The 25,090-nt window shown below is 34.6% G+C and overlaps 1 protein-coding gene across 1 annotated transcript in view; it reads left to right on the forward strand.

Moving 5' to 3' along the window:
- The window catches only part of CCDC171 (coiled-coil domain containing 171), a 224,718-nt gene that overhangs the window by 174,871 nt on the left and 24,757 nt on the right, over positions 1 to 25,090 (forward strand). Inside the window, exon 25 of the mRNA XM_004677677.2 lies at positions 14,514 to 14,666. Within this exon, the coding sequence (XP_004677734.1) occupies positions 14,514 to 14,666 (153 nt within the window). The remainder of the gene's footprint in view (positions 1 to 14,513; positions 14,667 to 25,090) is intronic.

The raw sequence follows: 25,090 nt of genomic DNA on the forward strand, positions 1-25,090 counted from the left end.
ACCAGGGAGGGCCTGTACCACATCTTTTTAATCCAGTCATCTACTTTTGGGCATTTGGGCTGCTTCTATATTTTTCCAATTGTAAATAAAGCAGTAATAAACATGGGGGTGCAGGTATCTTTTTGAATCAGTGTTTTTGTGTCTTTTGGGTAGAGATCTAGGAGTGGGGTTGCTGGGTCGTAGGGATATAAATCAAAATTTTACGTTAAAAGACATAAAAAATTTAGATGAGTTGTAGAATCAAAAAAAAAAAAAAAAGAAAAAGGTTGAAATAATGCCTTTTTCAAAGGTTGGGAAATTCCCAGAAAAGAGCTCTGTGTGTTAGGAAAAAACAATTAGCTAAAAAAAAAAACATATGGTTCATCTGAGAATAAATGCATTTTGATGAAGTGGTGCTATCCTTTGTTTCATCTAACCACTCGGCAGCTGTAGTCTATAGTTTGGAGGAATATAAATTGTACCAATGAGAATCTCAGTGTGCTAGGTTGAGATCTCAATGAGGGTGAACATAAGAATTAGTGCATTTGTTTTTTTCTATTTTCACTAGGAAGTGTAAAAGACATTTTCTGATGGAATGTTGTCAGAGAAAATATTTTTGTTATTTGCAGTTAAAATTTTAGAATTCTACTCTGAAGACTTGAAAATGATTAAGTTACTTCAAAATATCCTGGTAATAGAACTGTAAATAATGCCAAGTGAGACAAAATATTAAGAATTAAGATGTTAATATGTACAGAGGGACCAATTTTAAGGGTATGTTGCAAGTTGGGAAAATAATTATTATTTAATTAAATAGTAGCATTTAAGCATTGATTATTTTCATTGTGTGTTATGCTTTATTATCCCTACCTGCATCTTCTCCTACCATCTTTGTTTTTGATGACCAGGAAGACTTTGCTGGAGACTTTGCCTAGCAGCCAGCCATTATTAAAGTAGTTTGGCATTATTGTAAGTCCTCTCATCTCCTGAGTTCTCTCTTCCACCTTCATCCCCTTCCTGTGGTGGAGAGGGAGAGGGAATGCATGAAACACAGTTTTAGGAAAGAATCATAAATATGTAAAATTATCCTTTTTTGCTCCTTGTATTTCACCAGATAATGTATGCTACCAACTTTTCCAACTCCCCATATTTTGCTTTAAAAGATTAATTGTTGGAGGAAAAGAGGTTAATGTTGGGCACTAAGAGATAGCAGAGATTTTTAAAAAATGTCTATCAAAAACTTGGAGTTCCAAAAAAGATTTTCAGAACTACTTAGCAGAGGAAACATTTTACACCTGACATCATGGATTTTATTTCAGATGAGCAGTGGTTTGAAATGACAGGGTTTGTGTGTGTGTGTGGTATTTAGGCAAAGAGTTTATTATTGAGTCAAATGAGGATTCAGCCCAGAAAACATTTTTCCTGACAAGAACTGGTCTAACAAACACAAGTTTATATTTAGTTTTGATAGGTAGGACAGTGAGTTATTGATGTTAGCCATGTAACTTTTTGCTATTTTTATTGGGGTAATGTTGATTTACAGGGCTGCATATGACTCAGAGGTCTAGGATCACACCTTTTCAGATGGATAGTATCATACTAGATATACCAAAACACCAATAACCCACCCCTCTCTGCTACGGGGCTCTCCGGTTCCCTGTCTCCCATACTCTCCCTCTGGCAGCCTCAACTCTGCACTCAGATTTCTAGGGTGTGTTTTGATTTAGTTTTGTCCTTTGTTTTGTTTCTCTATAGTCCACATAGCATAACTTCCTACAGTTCCATCCACATTTGTCACAAATGGCAAAACATAGAGCTGAGTAGCCATAAGTTGGCTATTCCATAACTAGTGCTGCAGTGAACATGAATATGTGTATCCTATGGAATTAGTGCTTTCGTGTTCTTCAGGTCTCTATGTAGGAGTGGAACTGCTGGATCATATGGTGCTTCTAGTTTTAGTATTATGAGGAACCTTTATGCATTTTTTTTTTAATAGGACTGGGTCAGTCTACAGTAGGAGAGTTGCTATTTTCTCACACCCTTACCACACCTGGTAACTTTTTTTTTTTTTTTTTGATGTGGAGATTTTTTTTTTTCTCTTTGCCTTTGCAAAATGACAGGATGAAATATGAGGGCAAGGAAATTCATCGGTATAAAGTTTCTGCTACATGGCAATTTCATACTGAAAAATCTCTTAACTCATTACTCCTTAATTCATCTGAAAATATTCATGAATTTTTCTCTGTGGGAATTATTTAGTATCAGTGACTTGAATCAAGAGCAAGTAAAATTGATAGGAATTGTTAAAAAAAAGGCTAAACATCATTCAGAAAGTTCTTTTTCCACTTTTATTTTTTTGATTGCTTACTTTATTTATTCCAAGAAATAATAATTAGAAAAAAAATCATAGAAGACTCAGTATCAGAAAGTTGAACAGGTTATGCAGCTGTATCAGAAAGAAATAAGATTGGCTGTAGAAAAGATCAACTCCTCCCTATACAACCTCCTATACCAAATTACACTGGTTGCAGAATTTCGCTGTATTTTTTTTTTTTTTTTTTTATCCATCTGTTATCTCTTTCTCATGGTATACAGCACTGGCCTTTCTTGTGAAGGATGAATATGGATTATCATCGTCTGGTAGTGAAAGTGTGATTGAATATCTGTCCTAGAATCAACTATTTTCTGTGTGTTTGTGACCCTTAATTCTTTTTTAAAGATTTACTTATTCATACAGAACTGGGGTACAGGCCAGAGATGTGGAGGATGAGAGGATTCACCAGAAACAGAGTGGGGAGCAGAACAGGCAGATCGACGACTGAGGGGAGCAGTGGGCGGGCCAGGAGAGGTCTGCCACGCCAACCCTTAATTCTGATGTATTAGGTTCTCACGGGTAGTATGAAGATGATACTGTCCGCTGCATCTTGGGTTGATAATGAGGATCTTAATGATACGTGTGAAAGAACTTTGAGATTGAACCACACTTACGAATACATTTTGAGTAGGTTTCCTTTAAATATTTGGCACAAAATGTTCCTTGGTCAGGTGTATGGTTGCTTAGTTTTCAATTTCAGGCTGAGATTTCTGACTTTCTAAAAGACAAGCGGGTAAATCAGATTCAGGGAAGTCCGCAACATTGAATCTATGCAATTTTCTGTATGTCATTGAGTTTGCTGGAAACATCATGTTGATCTGAATGGGAATTGCTTTCTTAACAGCATAGAATTTGGAAGAGATAAAATGATTTTGTTTTCTGTGGCAAAAGGCAGGCAAAATAGTGTTTATGCAGAACCTAGGTGGAGTTTCTGAGTGCCTGGATTGAAGTCCTGGCACTGTAATTTAAACAATTTGGCAGGTCACTCAACACTCCATTTCCTCATTATTAAATGAGGATGGTCAAGCCTGTCTTGCTCTCACTCAAAGGGCTATGGGGAGATTAGATAGTGTGCATGTGAGGGTGCTTTTTATATTATAAAATGCTAAAGTAGTGTAGGCTATGTTGGACTGATCTGCAAACTGGCCAGCAGTCAGCAAAAGTGACCAAAGTACATTGAGAAATGTCTTTGCATTTGGCTCTTTTTAATGTTTTTGATTGATGACCTGTTTGATACAAGTTTTACTTTAGTAGTGACATGTACAGTCAAAAAAACCAATAAAATGGTCTGCAGCGTTATTGTTTTCTTCCAGTTGAGTGTATAGTCAGCAAAGAGTCACTTACTTTGGTGATTCTATTCAAATAATTACTATACAAAGTAATTCAAACATTACTATTGTTTTTTTTTCTTTTATCTCAATTTGTTGCTTTATTTACATGATTCAATTTTATTTTAGATTTTAAATTCCAACTCTAAAATGGTGACGTTATTTGCTGGTATCTGTAATACTTGGGACACATTTAGTAAAAATACAAACCACAAAACCTGAAAGTACAGAGCATTTACTGTCCTAGGAAACACAAAGTAAAGCTGTTAAATGATATGAACATAATTTCTTTGTCATTAATGTTAAGAGGCAAAAACTAAATCCCAAACTTGACCCTTTCACTATCTTATTACTCACTTTTAAAACCTATTTAAGTATAAGTATAACCCTACTAGATAATACCTTTTAATGCTTATTATTGAGAGACTAAAGCCTGTGAGCACTTGAACTTTCAAGTGCTACAACTGAATTGCTATTCATTTTAGCTACTTGGACAAAAAAATAGTGTTTGATGGACTGCCTAGGTGAAGACCTGGAAAAGGAAGGGTTATCTACAAATTGAGTGAGTTTATTATGGCTTAGTGATTTGCTGATTGATTTCATTTGCTGTCAGTTAAGGCTCTCTTAATGTCAGTTTTCTTTGCATAATGCCTTGAAATAAAGACTGATGAAGTTCTTCAGATTGATGCCGCTTATATAAACTGACCCTGATTTGCCCTATTCTGCATGACAATTTAAGTGACAGCAGTTAGAGGAAAATACAGCAATGAATATGCAACTTAAAGATTAAGGGAAATGCAGTAGTAAATCATTCAGTCTAAAACTAGGCACAAAGTAATTTCTTGTAATAATTTCACAGATGCCTTAAGTTTTATTAAACAGACTATTATTGCTTGTGTGTGTGTCTGTGTGTGTGTGTGTGTGTGTGTGGTTGAACTGAAAATACTGAAGATACTAAAAGTTTCTTCAATCTTCAAATTGTGGTAAAATTTCCCCTCCCACTTATTTAAACTTGGAGTTACCAGAATCACAGTGAAGAGGTGATTTATAAGCAGTCTTTTTCACCTGGGCCTATGCAGGTGCCTCTCTTTTTTCCTTTCTTCTTTTCCTAGTAAATCTGTCTTTTTTAAAATGTTAAAAAAAAAAAAAATCAGGCCCTCCCTGTTGGCGCAGCGGGTTAAAGCACTGCACTAAGAAGCTGAAACCACTTCCGCATGAGTTCGATTCCCGCCTGCCCCGGAGGTGACCACATGGTGTGGCAGACCTCTCCTGACCCGCCCGCTGCTCCCTTCAGCAGTGTACTTTGTCGATCTGCCTGTTCTGCTTCCCACTCTGGTGAAGTCTTTCGCCACCCCTGAGTCTCTGGCCTGTACCCCAGTTCTGTATGCACAAATTAATAAATCTTTAAAAAAAATCAGGTTATATAAATTTCTGTATATTTAATAACCAATAAAATATACACTAAGTAATTTCACTTACAAAACCTCCTAGTAATAGTAGCTTTTTGTTTTGTTTTGTTTTCATTTAATGGACCAATCTCTTAGGCTGCTGACTGAAAAAAGAGATGTAACTTTTATGAAAAGAGTAAGAAATAGCTCACTAAAGAAAACACAAAATGTTAATATTTTCACTTCTTTTCTGAGTAAGAGTTATTTTACTCCCATCCCACAAATAGAATTTCTGTGTAGAACATAAACCCTTGTTTCAGTGATATAGGGCATTCTTTGTCCAGCATATATTTTATAATGAATATCAAAATGAACCTGACTTTGTATAAGTTATTAGCATTAAAAAGACGAAGACAGAAAACAAAGCACTAAAATGAAGAAAGTATCTGGCTTCTTGTTCATGTAGCAAGTCCACATTGAAAAAAGCAAAGTGATCTTTGTGGCAAGTGAAAAGATTTCCTCACAAAATTTAAAATCAAAAAGAAAAATACATCATGTTTTTAATCTTTCTAAAATTGAGGAAATTATGATTAAATAAGAATGCACAGGGCCTCCCTGTTGGTTTAGGGGTTAAGTCTCAGCACTATCACTGTTGTGGCCTGAGTTTGATCCCTGGCTAGAGAGCTGACCCACATGGCACAGCAGATCTCTCCTCTCTCACCTGCTGCTCCCCTCAGCAGTACATTTCAGTAAATCTTCCTGTTCTGCTTCCTACTCTGTCAGTGGGGAATTTCTCACCCCTTTTACCTATGACCTACATTCCAGCTCTTTTATGCATAGACAAATAAATAAAAATCGTCAACATTCAATTAAGAATGCAGCTTAATCTTGTGTTTGATAAATTATGTTAAAGGATAATATAGAAATTTTTATGAGACATAGGGTATTACAGAAAGCCCTTGCCAGATAGCAGCTGTGACAACTATAGAGACAGTGTTTGTAAGCTGAGGAATACTGTAATTTGTCATCCACTGTAAAGGAATTCTTTGAAAGTTTTGGGTGTGTCACATTATTACCAAGCATTTATTTACTGAGAAATAAAAGCTTAAATGATTTCTTGTTAGCATAGAGTGGCTAAGTACAACAAAGATATTCAGTGACCAGAATAAATTTAGGAACTGTGAAAGATATAAGATATCTTTCTTGTTACGTGCTTGTTGTACTGTTCCATGTACAGTGGACCCTGGATGTCAAAATCCACAACTAAGAGAAAAATAATTAGGAACAAAATCTTATTGACAGATTTGTTAATACAGAAGTCATCATTTTACTGATACCAACATGAATGTTCTCTTAAATTACATTTAGACCATTTAAGACAAGATGATGGTCATGACCATCACATTTCTCTAGTATTAGATTCTTATCACTATGAATAATTAGTGAAACACAGAATTTAAATCTTTAGACTTACTAAATTAGGTTTCCTAAAAAAATGTATATATTAAACCAAAAATATAAGCTATAAAAGCTTCTGAAAAAGTCTTTGACATTAAAGTTTATACAATAAATATTCCACTGTTACTAAAGACAGTATATTCAACTATTCATTACAATATTTCATAAACACTCAAATTTTTGCATTTTATACATTCTAAGACAAAGCCAAGCCAATTATTCATCTATTATACAAATTTTTAGCTCAATTACTTCATTTATTTTTAAAGGAAAAGTAAATATTAAAACACTTATTAATAGTTTTCCTCATTACTTTCTTTAGAAATAATAATCTTATTTTTTAACAAAGCACATTTTTTTTTTTTAAACTGCAAACTCTAGCTAATAGTCTCCTTCCTTCAGAGGAGGTGCATCTGAGCAAGTCTGTGACAGCTCTTGGAACCTACTTACTCTCGTCCATGTTCTCTTTCTCTACAAGAAAGTCCCGGTAGTGAGGATGAGTGGGAGTAGGGATGAGCCCCTCAAGGGACACTAGCAGCATAGTCTCTGAGTTCTTGGCAGAGACCACAAGGAGGCACATTGGGGAGACCCTGCGGGATTGATAGCGCCTTGTTTTACTCCAGGCACATTTAAGGCAAAACGCTTATTTCTGTGGAGATTAATATATGCTCTGAAAATCTTAAATTTTTCCCTTGCTGATCTCTAGAATGAACTTAAAAATTATGAAAAGGCAAAGAGCTTTGAAATAAGTTTTGCTTTTAATATTTTATTTGACTTTGACATCCTGTTTTAATTTTGGGCGGTTACTTTAAGGTTCATTGAGAACCATATACATCTTCATATATGTATGTTGATTTCTAATTCTTTTAAACCTACCATAATATCACACTGAAAATAATACAATAAGTTCTCAGATTATTCATTGGGGTTATTTTGCACATATATACATATATGTGTATACTTATATATTCGAGTGATTTCATGACCCTATGGACATAAATATAGCAACAACCCAAAATGATAAAATTTTCTAAATAATACAGCAATTGGATTTCGTCATTCATGCCTGTAACTGCACATATGAAACCCCAAATTCTAAAATGCTCTGAAAACTGAAAATCAGAGGCAAAAATCTAACCTAAACTTATTTTGTGGCAGAAATCTAAAAACTGATTTGAGGTTCTGCATAGTCTATCCCCTTATGTATAATTATTCAAGTGTTGTGCTGTAAAATATATTTTATTAGCGCATGCTATCTCTGATCTTGTTGAGAATGTTACTTAATGTCCATATTCCAAAACTTGAATAATCTTGATCTCTAGAACATGTTTCCAAATTTTCAATTAAGGGCCTGGGAGAATATTACTAGCATTATAAAACAGATTCTACACAAATAAATGTGTATTATTGCTTTAATGCAAGCTTTTCAAGTTTAATACCTATTTAAAAATGAGACATTTATGTTCCATGTGAGTAGGAATTCTCTTAGTATTATTTTTTGGGACTTTCCCACTTTATGTCCTAAAAGCAGAGTGAATAAAATTCCTTACCACATAGACCCATGTCTTTCTTTGCCTATCCTGATTTGTTCTCACTAGATAGGATAACACAGATTCTTACAGTGTCAAGAGAAGTCACCTAAGTTGCCCTAGGTAAGAGAGCAAGGTGTTGGGAATGTGAAGACCTTGTTGTGTGTATCCCTGACCCCAGGTAATCCACAGGAGACTTAGGAACAAGAGTAGCCATTGCTTCACAGTTTTCTACTGTCTTAGAGGGAAGATGAAATTATTACTTGATGTATTTGAAGACCAGTATATACCAGAAAATTAACTTAAAGAAAGTGGTAGATTCATTTGATCATACAGATTTGAAATTGGCTAATATCATTCAATGATGTATAGAGTGCCTACCAACTGCTAGACAGTATGCTATGCTCTGGGATACAGAATTGACTAAAAAACTTTTCTTTTGTGTGGAAATTATGAAATTAGAGTGAAATGAGATGGAATGCATGATTGCTACAGAAGAGTTAGAAGTATGCTAACTTGTCTTTTGAGGAGAATGAAATTGTCTCTGGCTAGAAAGATTGAGAAATGTTATAGGAGGGATCGTCTTTGTGTGAACCTTGATGGCTATGTGAATCCAAAGCAACCTAACAATTTCTACTGTAAAATTCCCAATGGGTTCAAAACAAGTAGGTGTTTAAGAAATAACTAGAATAATATATTTTTTATGAAGAAGAGCTCAAGTAAGGAGTTAAGTTTCATCATGATTATCAATGACCACAATTAATTGTGCTACTAAATGACTCATTTTATTCCAGCCTCTTACAACACATTAATGGAATGCTAATTCTTAGGATTTATCTTTATGATAAATTATAATTACTTAATTATTTTGTATATTACTTAAATTTTTAAGTAACTAAAGTAAGGTCATTGAAATTTTTGTTTTTATTACTATTGATTAACTTTATCTTTTGAGAAACTTTTTCTTAAAACTTTTCTAAAATCACCATTGCATTTTACAACTTTATGTATAGAGGCAATAGATTCCAAAAGGAACTTTTTACAGTCTGGTTGTTTTGATGATTGCTTTTTCATATTCTTGTAGGAAACCAACATGTCATTTCTTATCCCTTTGGTCTTTCCTTGCAGTAACTTTTAACATAATAAGAATAGTAATCACCATCAATCTAGATGCTGCACTTAGCCGCAAGATTGGCTTTCATTCAATTTTGGTTGGAAATAACTTACTTGAAAATGAATTGGTCTTGTTTTTGGCACATTTAAGTTGTATATGCCATGGTTGAGTGTGGGTCAGAAAAAACTTTGTAGTCTAAACACTATACAAATAAAACATAATAAAAAAAAAGTATCTGCTGCTAATGTATTCTGCAACTCTGCTAAATGTGGTTTCCCATAAGGCTCCTTCTTATACCTGAAAATGCCTATGCATATTTACATCCTTCATACTGGTACCAGTAGAAATTTTGGGTGATGGGTAAGTCATGTCCAGAGCTAATTCAAATAGTGTAAAGGGGAAAACAAACTTTGATTCTCTTTTTAATTTTATAAAATAAAACCAAACGAAGCCATGTCTGAGCTATAGACAACATTGTATCAAGTCAACTCAGGTTATTTTATCTTCAATTGTGCCTAACTAGGGAGGTTTTGAATTTGCAGCAATTTTTCTCTTCTAATAACCTGACACACTTTACTGGACATTGTTAGCATCACCGGCAGAGAAGCGTGTGTCCATGTGTACATTGACATTGTTAAGTATTTAATCTAATTACACCATTTCAGTCAGACTCTGTACTAAGGTTGTAGTCTTAGTACACAATCTTATATGGGTAATCTTAAGTGGCCCAGACCAACCCACAAAAGACATATAGTAGGACATGTATACAAACCCCTAGAACATGTAGGGCCCAAAGTGGGCTATCCAGGAATGAGAATTACATGAGAGAATGGGGGAGGGGGGAAACACCTGGTTCACAAAAATTCTAGTTTCCACATAAAAGATAGGTAATTTTCTTCTTCTTTCTTCAGCTATGGCGAGATAAAAGCCTTCCCTGTTCTTCATAAACCAAAGCTGTTCTTTCTATAACTATATTCAGTATGCATGGATCTCACTCAAAATGAGAACAAGCTAATTCTCCTGAGTGGGTAGGTTTTAGGATGTCACTGTCTTGGTATTTTGCTTGTAAAATCATCTATTAACAATATTAGACCCTTAAGTCAGGCTGCTAAGAGATGTTCAATACACTGTCGTTTATATAAGTCAAACACTAGAAGTTGTTTTCCAAGATTTCCCCCCCTCAAGTTATCTTCTGTGCATGTAATAATAGATTTGTTGTAATTTATGAGCTTAATTTAATTTTTTTCTCATCAAAATAATCTCAGTCCTTTTTTAAATTCTATTTTCTTTAGAATTAAAAGATAGAAGAGGGGAATGTAAAATTCTGTGACATTTGGATAAGATAAATATTTATTAATCTATTGCAAATTTTTATTGAACCCATTCTACAGAGTGATTGACCCCCCCCCCATAGGTCTACTTGAAGTTCTTTTATTTAAATATTTATTTAAATATTTGCAATAGCAAAAACAGTTATCTCGGACAGTGTGGTATGATAGTTGTTCATGGGTTTGAGCTTTTTGAAAATCCTAGTTTCATAGCAGAATCAAGGACTTTGTTTAACTACCTTTATCAGTCAGTTGATGAGAGAACATGGATTAAATTGACATATACATATATATGAATGTTGTGACAGATGACCTGTGCAATTTTACAAAACTCAGAAAGCCTATATTATTATTATAAGTTCACTGAAAAACTTTGTATGCTAGACAGCCAAATACAAACAAGTAAAAAAAAAAAGTAAGCTAAGCTAAAGCAAATTAATAAACTATAGCAAGAGCTTGGTTTTGGAATTGGAGAGACATAGATTTGGATCTCATTCCATTCTTTAATAACTAGGTAGCTTGGATATTGGATAAGGCACTTCGCAATACCTTTAAACCGTAACTTCTTATTTTGTAAAATAGCGATAATGTGATTTTTTTTAGTGTTACTGCAGAATTAGAAAAAAATAAGCAAAAGTCTTCATAACATAGTATCTGACACAAATTAGGTGTTGCTAGAATTGCAGTTCATACCAGCTTTGAAGCTTGGGAACTATATAGGGAGAAAGAACACATTTGGGCAAAGATTTGATTATACCGAGGCCTTATTGATTCCCATAATTTTTTACTTACATGGTGATGTCTGGAAGTAGGTTGGTGTCTTTGCATAGATTGGTGCCAAGGTATAATTCACTTTGAGCAAAGAGTTAAGAGTCGAGCTAGATCTGTGTGCCCTCAGATAAGAAATAGGTTGTTTTTCTTGTGACAAATTGCTTCAAAATACTCTTGAACTTGAGTAGGAATTACACAGTTTTCTTTAACAAAAAGAGAAGGATTCCAAATCTGTACTTTCTTCCTTTGATGGCACGTGACTATCTAGAAAATTGTTTAACAATCCCCCTGCCACCACCAAACAACATATTCTGGCATATCAAGATAAATCAACATTTGTCAGAAAAGCCCAACTACTTTACTGAATGGGTTTTATGAAATAGCCTTCTAAAAATAGTCATTTGGAAGTATTTCAAAATTATGAATTTCTTTTTCTAAAAATGAGATTGTCTATAAAACTTCATGTATGTGCACATAAAAGCTTAAAAGTATATTTTTAACCAAAGTATATTTTGAACCTTTGTTAAAATATAAAATATATTTAGTATAAATGTATTTGTTAAAATAAAAAACACATGTATTAGTTTCTAGCAGTTGATTAATTCAGGGAGATTGGACATTTTTAGACAATGTTATTAAAACCTTTATTTCATTGATAAGTTTGAAATATGAGTGTCATGATTTAATAAACACAATCAGTAATGCACTTCTCCATTTGAATATCATCTGTGTAGCCATGTGCTGTGGGAGTGGTGAAGGTGGGGACTCAGAATTATATTTCTAAACTCTTGTTTCACAAAAAGTTATATACATTAAGATTTTTTTAAATTTCATTTTTGTAGTTACACTTAATGTAATTATATTTCTTTCATTAAAATCAATATTAATAACACTTTATTGAGTTAAAAGTTTCAGGCTATTAAAAAAGCAGGGCTAACTAAACCCTTCTTCCATTTTCACAACTATTTATGTGTCGCTTCAAGCCCACCTGCAGTCAGACCTGCACTTGTAAGTGTTCTCTTGCTTGTGTTTTGTATAGGGTTTCTATACAATTTGTTTCTGGTCCTTTTTCTTATTGGCTCCTCAGAATTATTATCAGTTGATGACCTTCAGAGAAGCTTCTTATTTTTATTTCTCCTAATTGCTTTGACTCTTTGGGATCTTTTGTGGTTCCATATGAACTTTAGTAATGTTTCCTCTATTTTTTTTTGAAACGTGCCATTGAAACTTTGAGAGGCATTGAATCTATTATTGCTTTGGGTAAAATGGCCATTCTGACAATTTCAGTATGTCCAATCTATGAGTAGAGACTATCTTTCCATGTCTTTTGTCATTTTCTATCAATAATGTCTTACAATTATTGTTATACAAGTTTTTCATCTATTTTGTCAATTTTTCTACTAAGTATTTAGTTCTTGGTGATGTGATTGTAATTGGAATTGTTTCCTTCCTTATCTTCTAATTCATTGGTTGCATAATCTTTCTTACTGATTTCTTACAAGGGGTTAGGTAGAGGCTCTGAGAGATGATGTGGCATCACCCATAAACATAAAACTAAGTAAGTAGCAGAATGAGGATTAAATAAAAAAAAAAAATTGATTCTTGGTCAACTGTCTCACTGGAGATAGTAAATGAATTTGTGAGCTGAGACTTGACATTAAAAGAAACAGATATGATTTGATTATTTTTACTGTAACATTCTTTTGAAACCCAAGCTTACCTTCAAATGATAGATGAGATATTTCTAAACATACAGTTATACCATGGTTATTTAGTATTGGCTAATAGAAATCATTTTGTGTGTTCTATGGCTATCCTTTTGCTTCTTTTTTTTGACTTAAACAAATAATATTTTATTCATTGGAGAGCTAAAATTATATTTCCCAAATATCATTTATCTTTCCCTGTAAAATATTTTATTCCAAAATATTGACCTTAACTTGTCAATCTTTTCCAAGTTTTCATCCATCCATTTGATCAAACAAGTGCTAATTGTGGTCCACTGTCATCATTAAAGATACAGAGGTGATTAAGCACAGCATCTGGCCTTAGGAGCTTCCCAGTTTAGTAAGGCTAAGGCAGTAAATGCAATTGTAGATACAAGCATAAATGACCCATAGAAACCAGAATGGAAGTTAACACTATGCTCAAGGAAAGCTTGAAAGAGGTTGTATCTAAGTTGAGTTTTTCAGGGCAAGTAGATGTTTACTAGGTAAAAATGGTGTGAATTTTCTTAGTCTTATCTACAACAGACCTATTTCTGTTCCCCAGACACTGTATGCATTGTTTCTTACTCTGGTTATCTAATTATTTCACACACATTCAGAGTTGCTCAGCTATCTACTTTTTCAAAAACCATTCCAAATCAGACTCTTAAGACTGACTGTAACTTGGAAATTCTCAGACTGTTTACTATTGTATTAAATTGTGGCTATGGTTAGAGCATAATTTTTTCTTATAAAAAATATAACAATATTTGTGTTGTTGAAATGTTTGATTTTTGTTATATTTGAAGTATTTTGAAAGATTTTTAAAAGGTTTATCAGCATTCTTGTAATTAAAATTCACTATGGTTTGCTTTAGAAAAAAGCTGTAAAATATAATTAAACTGTAATATAATCCCCCAAGTATACTATTAATATTTAGGGGAGAGAAAAAGTTAATAGCATCTGCTTGTGTGTTTTATTTTATTATATATAGTGTAATAAAAGGGCATTCCTCTGTTATATGAATAGAAATCATTATATTTTTCTTACAATATAGGAATTACATTATTTATACTTAAAAATATCACAGGATTACTTCAACTCTATTTCAATATTATTTTTTAGGTAGTTTGAAAATTTTACTAACTCAGCTCATTTTGAAATATCATGCTTATATAACCATTTGTTATGTATCTTAAGATTGAAATTTAGATCATATTACAAATTGAATTCAACTTTACAAAGAAAATAAGTGTGCCATCTTTAAAAATTGCATTATAACTTTTAAGAACAATAGATCAAAGTATATCTTATTTAAATAAATATTCTGTAAAAGAAGTCTCATTTATTTTCTCCCAGACATTCTTAAAATACTCACTGTTCTCAATACAAATGTGAAACTTAGCTTTATTATTTAAAAAAATATATAACAAGTTGTTTATTTTAAAATTTTAATAATTTTGACTTCAAATTATGGCAAATCTCCTTTGGAGACATCTGTCTTTGAATTGTATGTAACATTATTTTTATTTCTTAAGGCTATGATTAAAAGTTTCATGGATGTCTACCAGCTCGCAAGCACTAGAATCACTACATTAGAGAAGGAAATGACATCGCATCGAAGTCACATCGCAACGTTGAAATCAGAACTTCACACAGCTTGTTTACGTGAAAATGAAAGTTTACAATCAGTAAGCACCACAATATATCTTTCTTTTTTGGATCTTGGGTCACATTTACATTCATATTTTTGTTGCTTAGAAGATTATTGGCCCACATATATTATATAATTCAGAGTAAATTAAATGACATAAAATTGTTAATGTGGAGAAAAATTTGAAGGAAGAAAAGCAATTAATTTTTCTATTGTATTATGTATAAAGATATGTATATTGTTATCAATGCTAAAACACTACATTGAGATTCTTTTGTGTTTGGCAGTGCAGCTGACAGTTGGATTTGGCAGTGTGCATAGTTAAAGCTTGCAACTGTCTGAAGATTCAGTGTGTCCCATTAAGACAGAATATTATTAATTATGCGTATAACCAAAATGGTAATTAGAACATGTGATTATTCTCTGCAGAAAACTAGACTTATCCATAATACATGCCTAACTAAAGATGCATGTTGTGATTCATCTATATGATTAAAATTCAGTTTCAGCAGTCATTTTATGTCTTAAAATTTTAGCCCATGATGAAATTTGCAGTCATTGAAGACTAAACAACATTTTCTACATTTGAAATGTGTGTTCGGGGAGTATCCAAAGATGAATACATTTGTGGCATAAAGGAATAAACATTGAAACTTTTTTTCATGAAAGGTAGAGATTCAGAAAAATTGTGAGATTCGGAAAATTATCAATAACTGGCGAAATTTTATCTTATTTGGTTTGAATACAGTATATAAAGGTAACGTTTAAAGCAAAACATCATTTTGCCATTCAGCTGTTGATAACTTTAATGATATATTTTACAGAAACAAGACATTAACATTAACATTGGAGCAAACAGATGGGTAGCTATGACTTGGCTCTTCAACTCCTTTCAGATATTAGCTCATGTGTGAACATCCCAGTGACCCTCTATGACCATGGTCTTTAAAATTACAACCACCAACATTCCCCTTACAAACACTGTACCTCACTAGTGCTTTGCTTTGCTTTGCTTATGTACTTTGCTTAATATTTTTCATAATACTACTTATCATCGATTGACTGCTAGTGTATTTTCTTTACTTGAAATAACCTGTTTGCTCTCTATGTCAGTAGACTATCAGTGACATAAAAGCAAGCAATTTGGGGTGTTTTCTGCTGTAAGGGTACTTACTCCTTCACCTCTTGCTGACTTTATTAAGAGGGTCTCTACACAGTAAATCCAAAGGTCATTTCCAATCCTCATTTTACCTGATCTTCAGCAGCAAATAATAGTTTTGATATGTTATTCTTGAAATTACTCTATTTTCATGGCATCATTCTTTCTTGGTTTTCCTCATATCTCTCTGCCTGTTCCTTTACAACCTTCTTCTTCTTTACCTTCTTCTGCTTAAGCATTTCATGTTGCAATATTAAGTGTGAGACTTAGGAATGCAATGTTCATAGGACCCAGGGAGTCTTGTTTGAAGAGGGAATGCCTTGACTCTGCCTCAGTGTGTCCTTCACTAGAAGCCTGTGGGGGTCTGCTTCTGTCCCAGTCAGAAGCAGTTCTTAGATTTTTGCTGTCACCTATTCACATGTTAGCTTTGCTCCAACTAGTATTTGCCTGCTGTTTCTTTTTCCATTCTTTCCCTTTAACCAACCTATTTACAGGAGATTTCTTGTTGAAAGATAGTTTGATTTTGCTTAATTTGTTCATTTGATAATTTGTCGCTTAATTGGATGATTAGACCATTTGCATTTATTGACAGTTATTATTGAAAGATGCTGACGTTTGTGAGTTTTTATCCATTTTTTTACTTGTATTATGTGGATGAAATTAATAAGACATTGCCTCGATCATTGTGGGTTCCTCCTCTAGCAAGGAAAATGGACACATAAGCAGATCAGAAAAGTAGGTATAAAAGGGGGGGGGGTAGATCTACTATTGTAAGAAGGAGAGATGAAATGAGAAGATGAAATGTTGGTGGCGTTTTTGGAGAATGTGTGGCAATTTGATACTTTGTGAAAGGAAGAATAATCAAAACATATATTTTTCTGAGCAGTAGGCAATTTGTCAAGTATACTATGTTTAATGAATTAAATTATATATTTTTTTGTGAAATGCATTGCTATTTTAGTTCATTACTCCCTTTCACTTAAAGACTTCCAGCTCACTCAAATAACTGTACCCAGTGGCTCCCAAGACTGCTTGCAACAGTCACCCCACCTTTTATGTTGCCAGTTCATTCTTGCAGTACCACATTCCTGCTTCCTTTTTTCTTCCTAAAATTCATTTTGATTCAGTCTCTGTTTTGCTGTTATTCCAACTCTCTAATATTTGCTATTTCACCATTCTGAAAACTATTACCTGGTCTGCAAATGATCTGCCTACTCCACAACCAGTACTTTCCTCCCACAAGTCCCGCATAGGGCAGTGTGAGTATGCTTTCTTGTCCTGTTATTAGTTATCCATATAAAAATCTGAGCATCACTTTTTTTATTTGCAATGTGGATAAAAATGCCTACACTCAGTGTTGTTGTGAGGATTAAATGCATAGTGTTTGAAATATTAGTAGGTACTCAATGAATAGTTGTTCTCTTCCCTACACACATTTCTTTGGTCGTTATATTCACGTCCTAGAGCTGAGATAGCTATACATATGGCTCTAAGAAATATATGTGAATATGAGGAAATGTTTTTATGGGCAGGTAAAAGAACTAAAACAGCACTTAAGTCAGTGTTTTTAGCCATACTAAGTACACAATTAATGCTGGTGGTTACTGCCTATTTAATGAACGTGAGTGTGGTTAGTATGTGCTCATTACTATTATATCCAGTCATTTTACTGGATAAGAATGAAAATAATTCATAATTAACCAAGCTTTTAGTAAATAATGTTGTTGTGATGCATGAAAAGAGAGTGGCCATATTATAGTCTTTGTCCTGCTTTAGATGGCTTTTTCATTTATTTATTTATTTATTTTATTATTATTATTTTTTTCTAAATTATTTATTTATTTATTCATACAGAACTGGGGTACAAGCCAGAGATGCGGAGGGTGAGAGGATTCACCAGGGACAGAGTGGGGAGCAGAACAGGCAGATCAAGGAAGTACACTGATGAGGGGAGCAGTGGGAGGGTTAGGAGAGGTCTGCCTCTCCATGTGGAGCTCCTCCTGGGCAGGCGGGGATCGAACTCATGCAGTAATGGCTTAAGCTTCTTAGTGTAGTGCTTTAACCTGCTGCGCCACCAGGGATGGCCCATTTTTATTTATTTTTTTAAGCAACGTATAATAATAATGCCAGAGTTTATCCAGTAGTTCTCATCAATTGTACACTTGCCAGTATTTTAACACTTTCAGTATGTTGGTCTTTGACCTTTTACTTAGGTCTACTCTAGAGCTTTTATCTTGAGTAACAGTAACCAGAGAGGGCTTTGAGTAAAGAGTTTTTGAGCCCCATACGACCCAGTAGAGAACAGTACAGCAATCAGAACCAATTACTTGTGGGTGTTTGGAGACAGGCACATTCACAGCTCTGAAGAAACACATGATATTTCAATCTGTAAAATATAGAATGCCAAATCCAAATACTTTGTAGCTACAGTATTGATTTGCCTTATTTCCACTGTATGTTTAAGCACAAGTTTTTAATTCTATAGTGGTATATTTATGAGAAAATAATAAATTATCAGAGGAGCATTCCAGTTAGTATTTTTGCAGGAGAGATATCTGTGCATTATTGTTCAAATTATGTCAGATTTGATGGTTGTCAAGTGGTATTACAGTGTTAATAAAGGTGGAAAGGTTTAGGTATCTTCTTCAGTTAAGATAAAAATTAAAAAATAAGCTCCTTTCTTACAAATGTTTTCATTACATTTTCTTGAGAGGGGAAGGATTGTTTGATAATATTGGTATTGTGTGGATGAGATGACAGAACTTATTCCAGGTAAGTTTCTTTCCTAAATTTCACTGTATTTTATCTTAGTTGATTCATAATGATTATTATCGAGGTTTTAACCTTTAAAGAAATTTTAAATAAGCCATAAGCCATGACTTAATAAATTGAAAGAAGCTATATAATATGGGTCAGTAGTATAAAGTGTGATTCTGGAATTTGGAATCTTGTTCCTAGTTTTTGTAAGAAGCAAATCAGGTGCCCTCCCTGGTGGCATGGTGGGTTGGGACGCAGCACTGCAAGCTGGCCACAGCCACCTCAGTGTGAGTTTGATCTCCAACCCCAGAGGTGGCCCACATGATGCTGGTGGACCTCTCCTGACCTGCCTGCTGCCTGTTCTGCTCCCCACTCTGTCTCTGATGAGTCCTCTCACCGCTCCTGGCCTGTACCACAGTTCTGTATGCATAGATAGGTAAATCTTTAGAGAAAAGAATAGAAAAGAAACAAATCAGATTTGAACCAAAGGCCTTTGATTCCATGTCTGGTGTTTCCCTGAGGGACTGAAGTATGAATGAAAACAAATATATACCATGATGGCACTTTAACTATGGTGGAACATTCAGCTATTACACAAATGAAGTTAAATAGAATCACAGTGTTATGAGAGCACATAACTGGGTGGGTGATCTAACTTAGGCTTGGGTGATTTACTTAAGTTCTTGAAATATTGTTTGAAAAAAAATGAAGATTAAGGGTTGTCTGACAAGATGGCAGTAGAGCGAAGACACTGGACTTGCCGTTTCTATATACTAACACTTAGACTGCAGTAAAACAGTAACCCTGAAGGAGAGGTGGATGACAATAGTACATAACAGGATTGATAGCCCAGAGCAAAGGGGTGGGGAACTCTTTTTTTTTTTTTTTAAAGATTTATTTATTTGTGCATACAGAACTGGGGTACAGGTCAGAGGCTCAGGGGTGCGAGAGCCTTCACCAGAGACAAAGTGGGAAGCAGAACAGGCAGATCGACGAAGTACACTGCTGAGGGGAGCAGCGGGCGGGTCAGGAGAGGTCTGCCATGCCATGTGGTCACCTCCGGGGCAGGTGGAGATTGAACTCATGTGGAAGTGGCTTTAGATTCTCAGTGTTGTGCTTTAACCCACTGCGCCACCAGGGAGGGCCGGGGTGGGGAACTCTTAAGGGAATTGTATATGCAGTGATGCTGGTACAGTACAGTGCACAAGGGGGAGGGGTGGTTTCTGCATGGAACCCCCTACAGTTGCTGACTCAGGAGCACATATTAACAGCTGGGCTTTGGAGACCTAGTACTGCATTAGATAAAAGGGTACACAGAGTTAGTGTCAAGGAGAGAGGGTGCTCTATAGGAGAACTGTGGGAGCAGGGTGTGGAGTCAAGATGACTGCCTTCAGCAGAGGCTCCCAATACAGACAGCTGGAGCCAGACTGTTGGGGGAATCAGGTCATATCACCTGTGTCCTTGTAGAGGAGGCTGCTACTGGAAGCTTGAGGTAGAATATTTGAGTACTTAAAACATTTTCTGCCTAGAGTTCTTACCCTGAAAGTCTACTGTTCAACATAGAAAGAAGAGTAAGGGACTTCTTATGCTAAGGAAATCAGACATGAAAACCACTTATTGTGTGATTCTATTTATATGAAATGTCCAGAATAGGTACCTCTATAGAAACAGAAAGCAGATTAATGGTTGATGGGATGATGGGGGTGACGGGTGGAGCATAGGGAATGCTGCGGGCATAGTAAATTGCTTAATGGGTATGGGGTTTTCCTTTTGGGATATTGGGAAAGTTCTAGAGCTGAGCTGAGAGTTGAACAGCACTGTAAATATACTTGATACCACAAAATCATACATTTTGAAATGGTTAAAACTATTAAGTCTTATTTTGTGTTTTATCACATTAGGAAACTATTTCCTTTAATTCTGGAGTGGTAGAGAGTAGGCAGGTAGATTGTTGTTTACACAGAACAGCAATGCCTTTTACTGGGAAGTAGCATGACAAAGAATGTGGAAACTTAGGTTGTAGAACAACCTTTGTTAGCAACTTGCCACAAAGCTTTAGAAAACAAACCTCACAATTTCTTTAGTCTTAGTTTTTCTTGTCTGTAAAAGCTAGGGTTTCAAGTAGACAAAAATCTGAATTTCCCCTCAATCCTTAAATTCATTGACTGAAGTTACAAATGCTGATTTTGAATACATAGGTTCTAAATATGTTTTCTTTTGTTCATGTTTCAATTTATAACGATAAAATGAGAGTATGTTCCTAGATTTATAATAGCAATTATATCTCAAATTTGGCTATATTCAACACCAATAACCCATTTATAAATGTATATTATTTATATAAATCTTACAATATAACTTGTAACTAGGTAGTCAAGAAGTCCCTAAAGTAATCTGAAAATGTATTAGCATATTTGTAAGATGTATTTCCTTTTTTTATGCAAAGTTTTTTTGGTATTTAATATGTTAGGAATGTGAACTTTTAACTCGTCAAACTATAGTAACATATTTGAAAATTATAGTAATTTGATTAAAATGTTGCCTATAAGGCAAAAGGTTTAGTTAATAGAATCCATATGTAATTAAAATGCAGAACTAAATGTAATCAGACTCCAGTGACTAGTGCCTTCATATTGATAGTTTTACAATGGCCTCTGGGGTTGAAAGTTTAAATGTTATAGAATGCAACAACACTGTAGAAAACAAATTCAACTGGAAGTTCAGCTGTGTTTAAGACATCAGCACAGTTAACTTGATAAGATGTAACACACTCTAGGTTTTTGTCCTTTTAGTAGTATCATCAGTTGGCAGGTGGTAGAAGCACAGACCCAAAATAATATGCGGGTGGAGAACTCTGCTCCACCACACTGTTACATAAATGCCCTAGATGAAGGTTCCTGCCATGAGCCAAGCCATGGCCTTCTTTTTTTCTTTTTCATTTTTTTAAATAACAGTCGCTTAATTTGGGTGAATTTATTTGAATCATATGAAAGTTATAGACACAACACTATGCACCAAGCCACAAAAAAAGTTTAAAAAAATTTTCCTGAACTTAAAAAAATTATTTTCTCTGGACAGTTTTAAGAGTCGACATCCTGTGTTAGAGTTCTCTAATCATCACCAGCACAATTTACAATCAGAACACACAGAGAGCCAGTTTAGACCAGCTCATCTGTTGATCTTGGCAAAAACCCTTCATCTCACTGTGTGCAGCTGCCACTGGAGAGTTGGGGGACTCAACAGAGAGCCAGAGCTGGGTGGGATGCAAGGCTGGTCAAGGCATGAACATGTAGGCCTGCTTCATTTCAACAGTTGTGTGTTGCTTTAAAAAAATAGTCTTTTTATTTTACTGCCCCCACCCCCTTCTTTTTAACCTGAAATTAAACGAGGACCTCTCACGAGCCACTGCGCTCCAGGCATAAGAAATTGTAATGTCTGGCTTCCAGAAACTGTCCCGTCAAAATGTGCTTCTGATTAGGTGGCTTAATTACAGCTGTGAAAACAATGTTGATTTAGGCCTCAAGATTCCAGGGCATGTCAGCCATTATTAGCTAACCTTGGACTGAATCCACCATCTTAAAACTCTGTACCACTAAAGGCACCCTCCTTGACAATTTTTTATTTAGGCAGAAAAGTTGCCAGAAGCAACATAATTTTATGCAAAATATTGTTCGATGAGCAATTTCAACTATAGAACCATTAGTGGTCATTAAGAAGATAGTTAACTTTGCACTCTATCAAGACAAGGAAGTTCTGTTTGTTAAAGCAGTAAGTTTTGAATAGTATTTTTAAAGGGTTGGCTGACACAAGAATTAATTTTAATTCCTTTAATTCAGTTTTATTTCAAATCCAGCATGTTGGTTTAACCACCCAATTTTATTACACCTAAATTTTCCTGACAGTTTCATTTGCTGTTAGGAAATAAAATTGCAATTTTTTTTTTTCAGCATGGGAAATAATGGCTAGTTTTAAAAATGCTATGTTTGAAACTTCTCTTGCCTCAAGTTGGTTCAGACACAACCTCAGTTTACTTTTGGAAGGAAATGAACCTCATTAAACAATTTTTAATATTTTAATATTACATGTTTCCTCAGAGTAAGAGAGCTTATTAGACTCATGTATTTATACCTGCAAAGGAAGTAAAAATCTTAATAATTAGATAGTTCCAGTATTTTGGAATTTTCAGAACAATTGTCACTGAAAACATAAATAATGTAACTATATATTTAAAGTAACTCTATTTCAATTGCCTAAAACTCGCCTACCATGCTATGAGGGTTTTTTATTTGTCAATATTTTTATGAATTGACTTTAATAGAAAATAATACTAGACCAGTAAGTGAGCAACAGAGCAACAAACATAAAGAGTCCATTATACTTCTTAATAATTTTAGAAGAACCCGGATGCCGTAGCAGGTTAAAGTGCAGCACTGCAAGCCAGCCACAGCCGCTTCTGTGCAAGTTCGATCCCAGGCCCCAGATGTGACCCACATGGTGCATCATACCTCTCCTGCCTCACCCATCATACCTCTCATACCTCACCTGCTCCCCTCAGCAGTGTACTTCATTGATCTGCTTGTTCTGCTCCCCCTCTGTCTCTGGTGAATCCTCTCACTGCCCCTGTGCCTCTGGCCTGTACCCTAGTTCTGTATGAATAAATAAATCTTAAAAAAATTTTTTTTGGAAGAAACTTTAGCTTGAAAATGCATGATTTATGCCAAACCGAGTACTCAAGAGGAGGCTAAATGATTTCTTTAAGATGAAATCTCCTACACCCAAGACGTGAAACCTAACAAAGTGGGTAGTCATGGCTTGTCTTTTTCTACTTTTCAGACTCACTGAATGATAATTGACTCACTCTAAACCATGTATGAACAAAGAAACTTTATTTTAGTTGAACTAAGAGTTAATACATCGGTAATTACTTGTGAGGAATGAAGGGGTGTGTTAATTGTGTTGATGATACAGTATTTGTGCCTTGAAAGAGAGAGTTGGGGAACAGATGCAAAATAGTTTCAGTCAGCAATCCTATACATCTAAATGATCTTATACATCTTTTAATGATCAGATACTGCAGTGACACTTTTTTTTTTTTTTAAAGATTTATTTATTCATACAGAACTGGGAGGCCAGCGATGCCGAGGGAGAGAGGATTCACCAGAGACAGAGAGGGGAGCAGAACAGGCAGATTGAGGAAGTACACTGCTGAGGGGAGCAGCAGGCGGGTCAGGAGAGGTCTGCCTCGCCAGGTGGATCTTCTCTGGGGCAGGCGGGGATCGAACTCATGCGGAAGTGGCTTTAGCTTCTTAGTGCAGTGCTTTAACTCGGTGCGCCACCAGGGAGGGCCTGCAGTGACACTTTAAATCTATGTCTTCCATCTATTTAATTTAATCTTTGTATCAGTCTTATGAGAGAAATATTATTCCTCCTTATTGAAGATGAAGCGGGTTAGTTACAGAAAGGATAAGTAATTTGCCTAAGATCATGTTGTTTGGGATCTGGATTGGAACCCCTATCTTTGTGTCCAAACCTAATGCTCTCCAATGAACTGGTAATAGACATTATTCTTGGAAAATGGATTCCAGGTTATCCAATAGTAGGGAAGCATTAAGAAGGACCAAGTTTATGTTGATTATCCCTTTAGAAGAGACAAGAGCATTTAAATGTGAATAAAAGTTTTAACAGTTTGTCTCTTAAAGTACTTTTTCTTTCAGAAAAAAAATGATCATTTAAAAGACTGACAGATTCACTAGGTCTATGGTTAAGGCCTTTTACCTAGAACAAAAGGATCTCCCTCTTTCCTTTTAAAGTTGCTTTATGCACAGAAGATTGAAAGTATACATCCTTCCAAGTTACGCTGGTTTGAAGTTTAGGTATATTGCATTTTTTTCTTAAGAGTCTGTCTTAGCTGAAAAATTGGGAAGAAATAGCTGTCTTAGTTTCCCAGAACTTTGGCTTAGGGCACACTTTGATAGAATCTGAATTCAGCCTTTTCTTTTGGATGTCCTTTTGTTCTCAATGTTTGCCTGACACCAGTTGGAAAGATACTCTTCCAGAATGTATAAGGTCAGCTAAGGTTACAGATTTATGTTTCTAGTCCCCACCATCTTATCTCTGATACTTTCCAGCTGAAATATGAATTTGGTTGAAAAAATGTGCCATATCAACTGTATAAAGTATATATTATATTTGATTTTATCATGATAAAGTGATTGTTTTGATATATCATTTTAAAATTGTATGGTGATTTATGACAATTAAAAGTTTATTAAGTAACATTGGGTGCTAAAGAAGTCTTATGATTATATTTACAGTTTTGACCCTTTTGGATAATTTATAACCATTGTTGTAGAGAAAAGTACAGGTAGAAATTTTGACTCTAAATATATTTTTATATCTGTATAATCTGTACATTATTCTATGTAGATACAGGTATTTATTATCTGGGGATATTATCATATTTTGCCTACAGAGTCATCTGTTTTAAATATCTTATTTCATATACCTATATTTTCAGAATAATACTTATTTGAATATAAAATCCT

Source organism: Condylura cristata, unplaced genomic scaffold (genome assembly GCF_000260355.1).
Source record: "Condylura cristata isolate star-nosed mole 26May11 unplaced genomic scaffold, ConCri1.0 scaffold00006, whole genome shotgun sequence".
Classification (NCBI taxonomy): domain Eukaryota; kingdom Metazoa; phylum Chordata; class Mammalia; order Eulipotyphla; family Talpidae; genus Condylura; species Condylura cristata.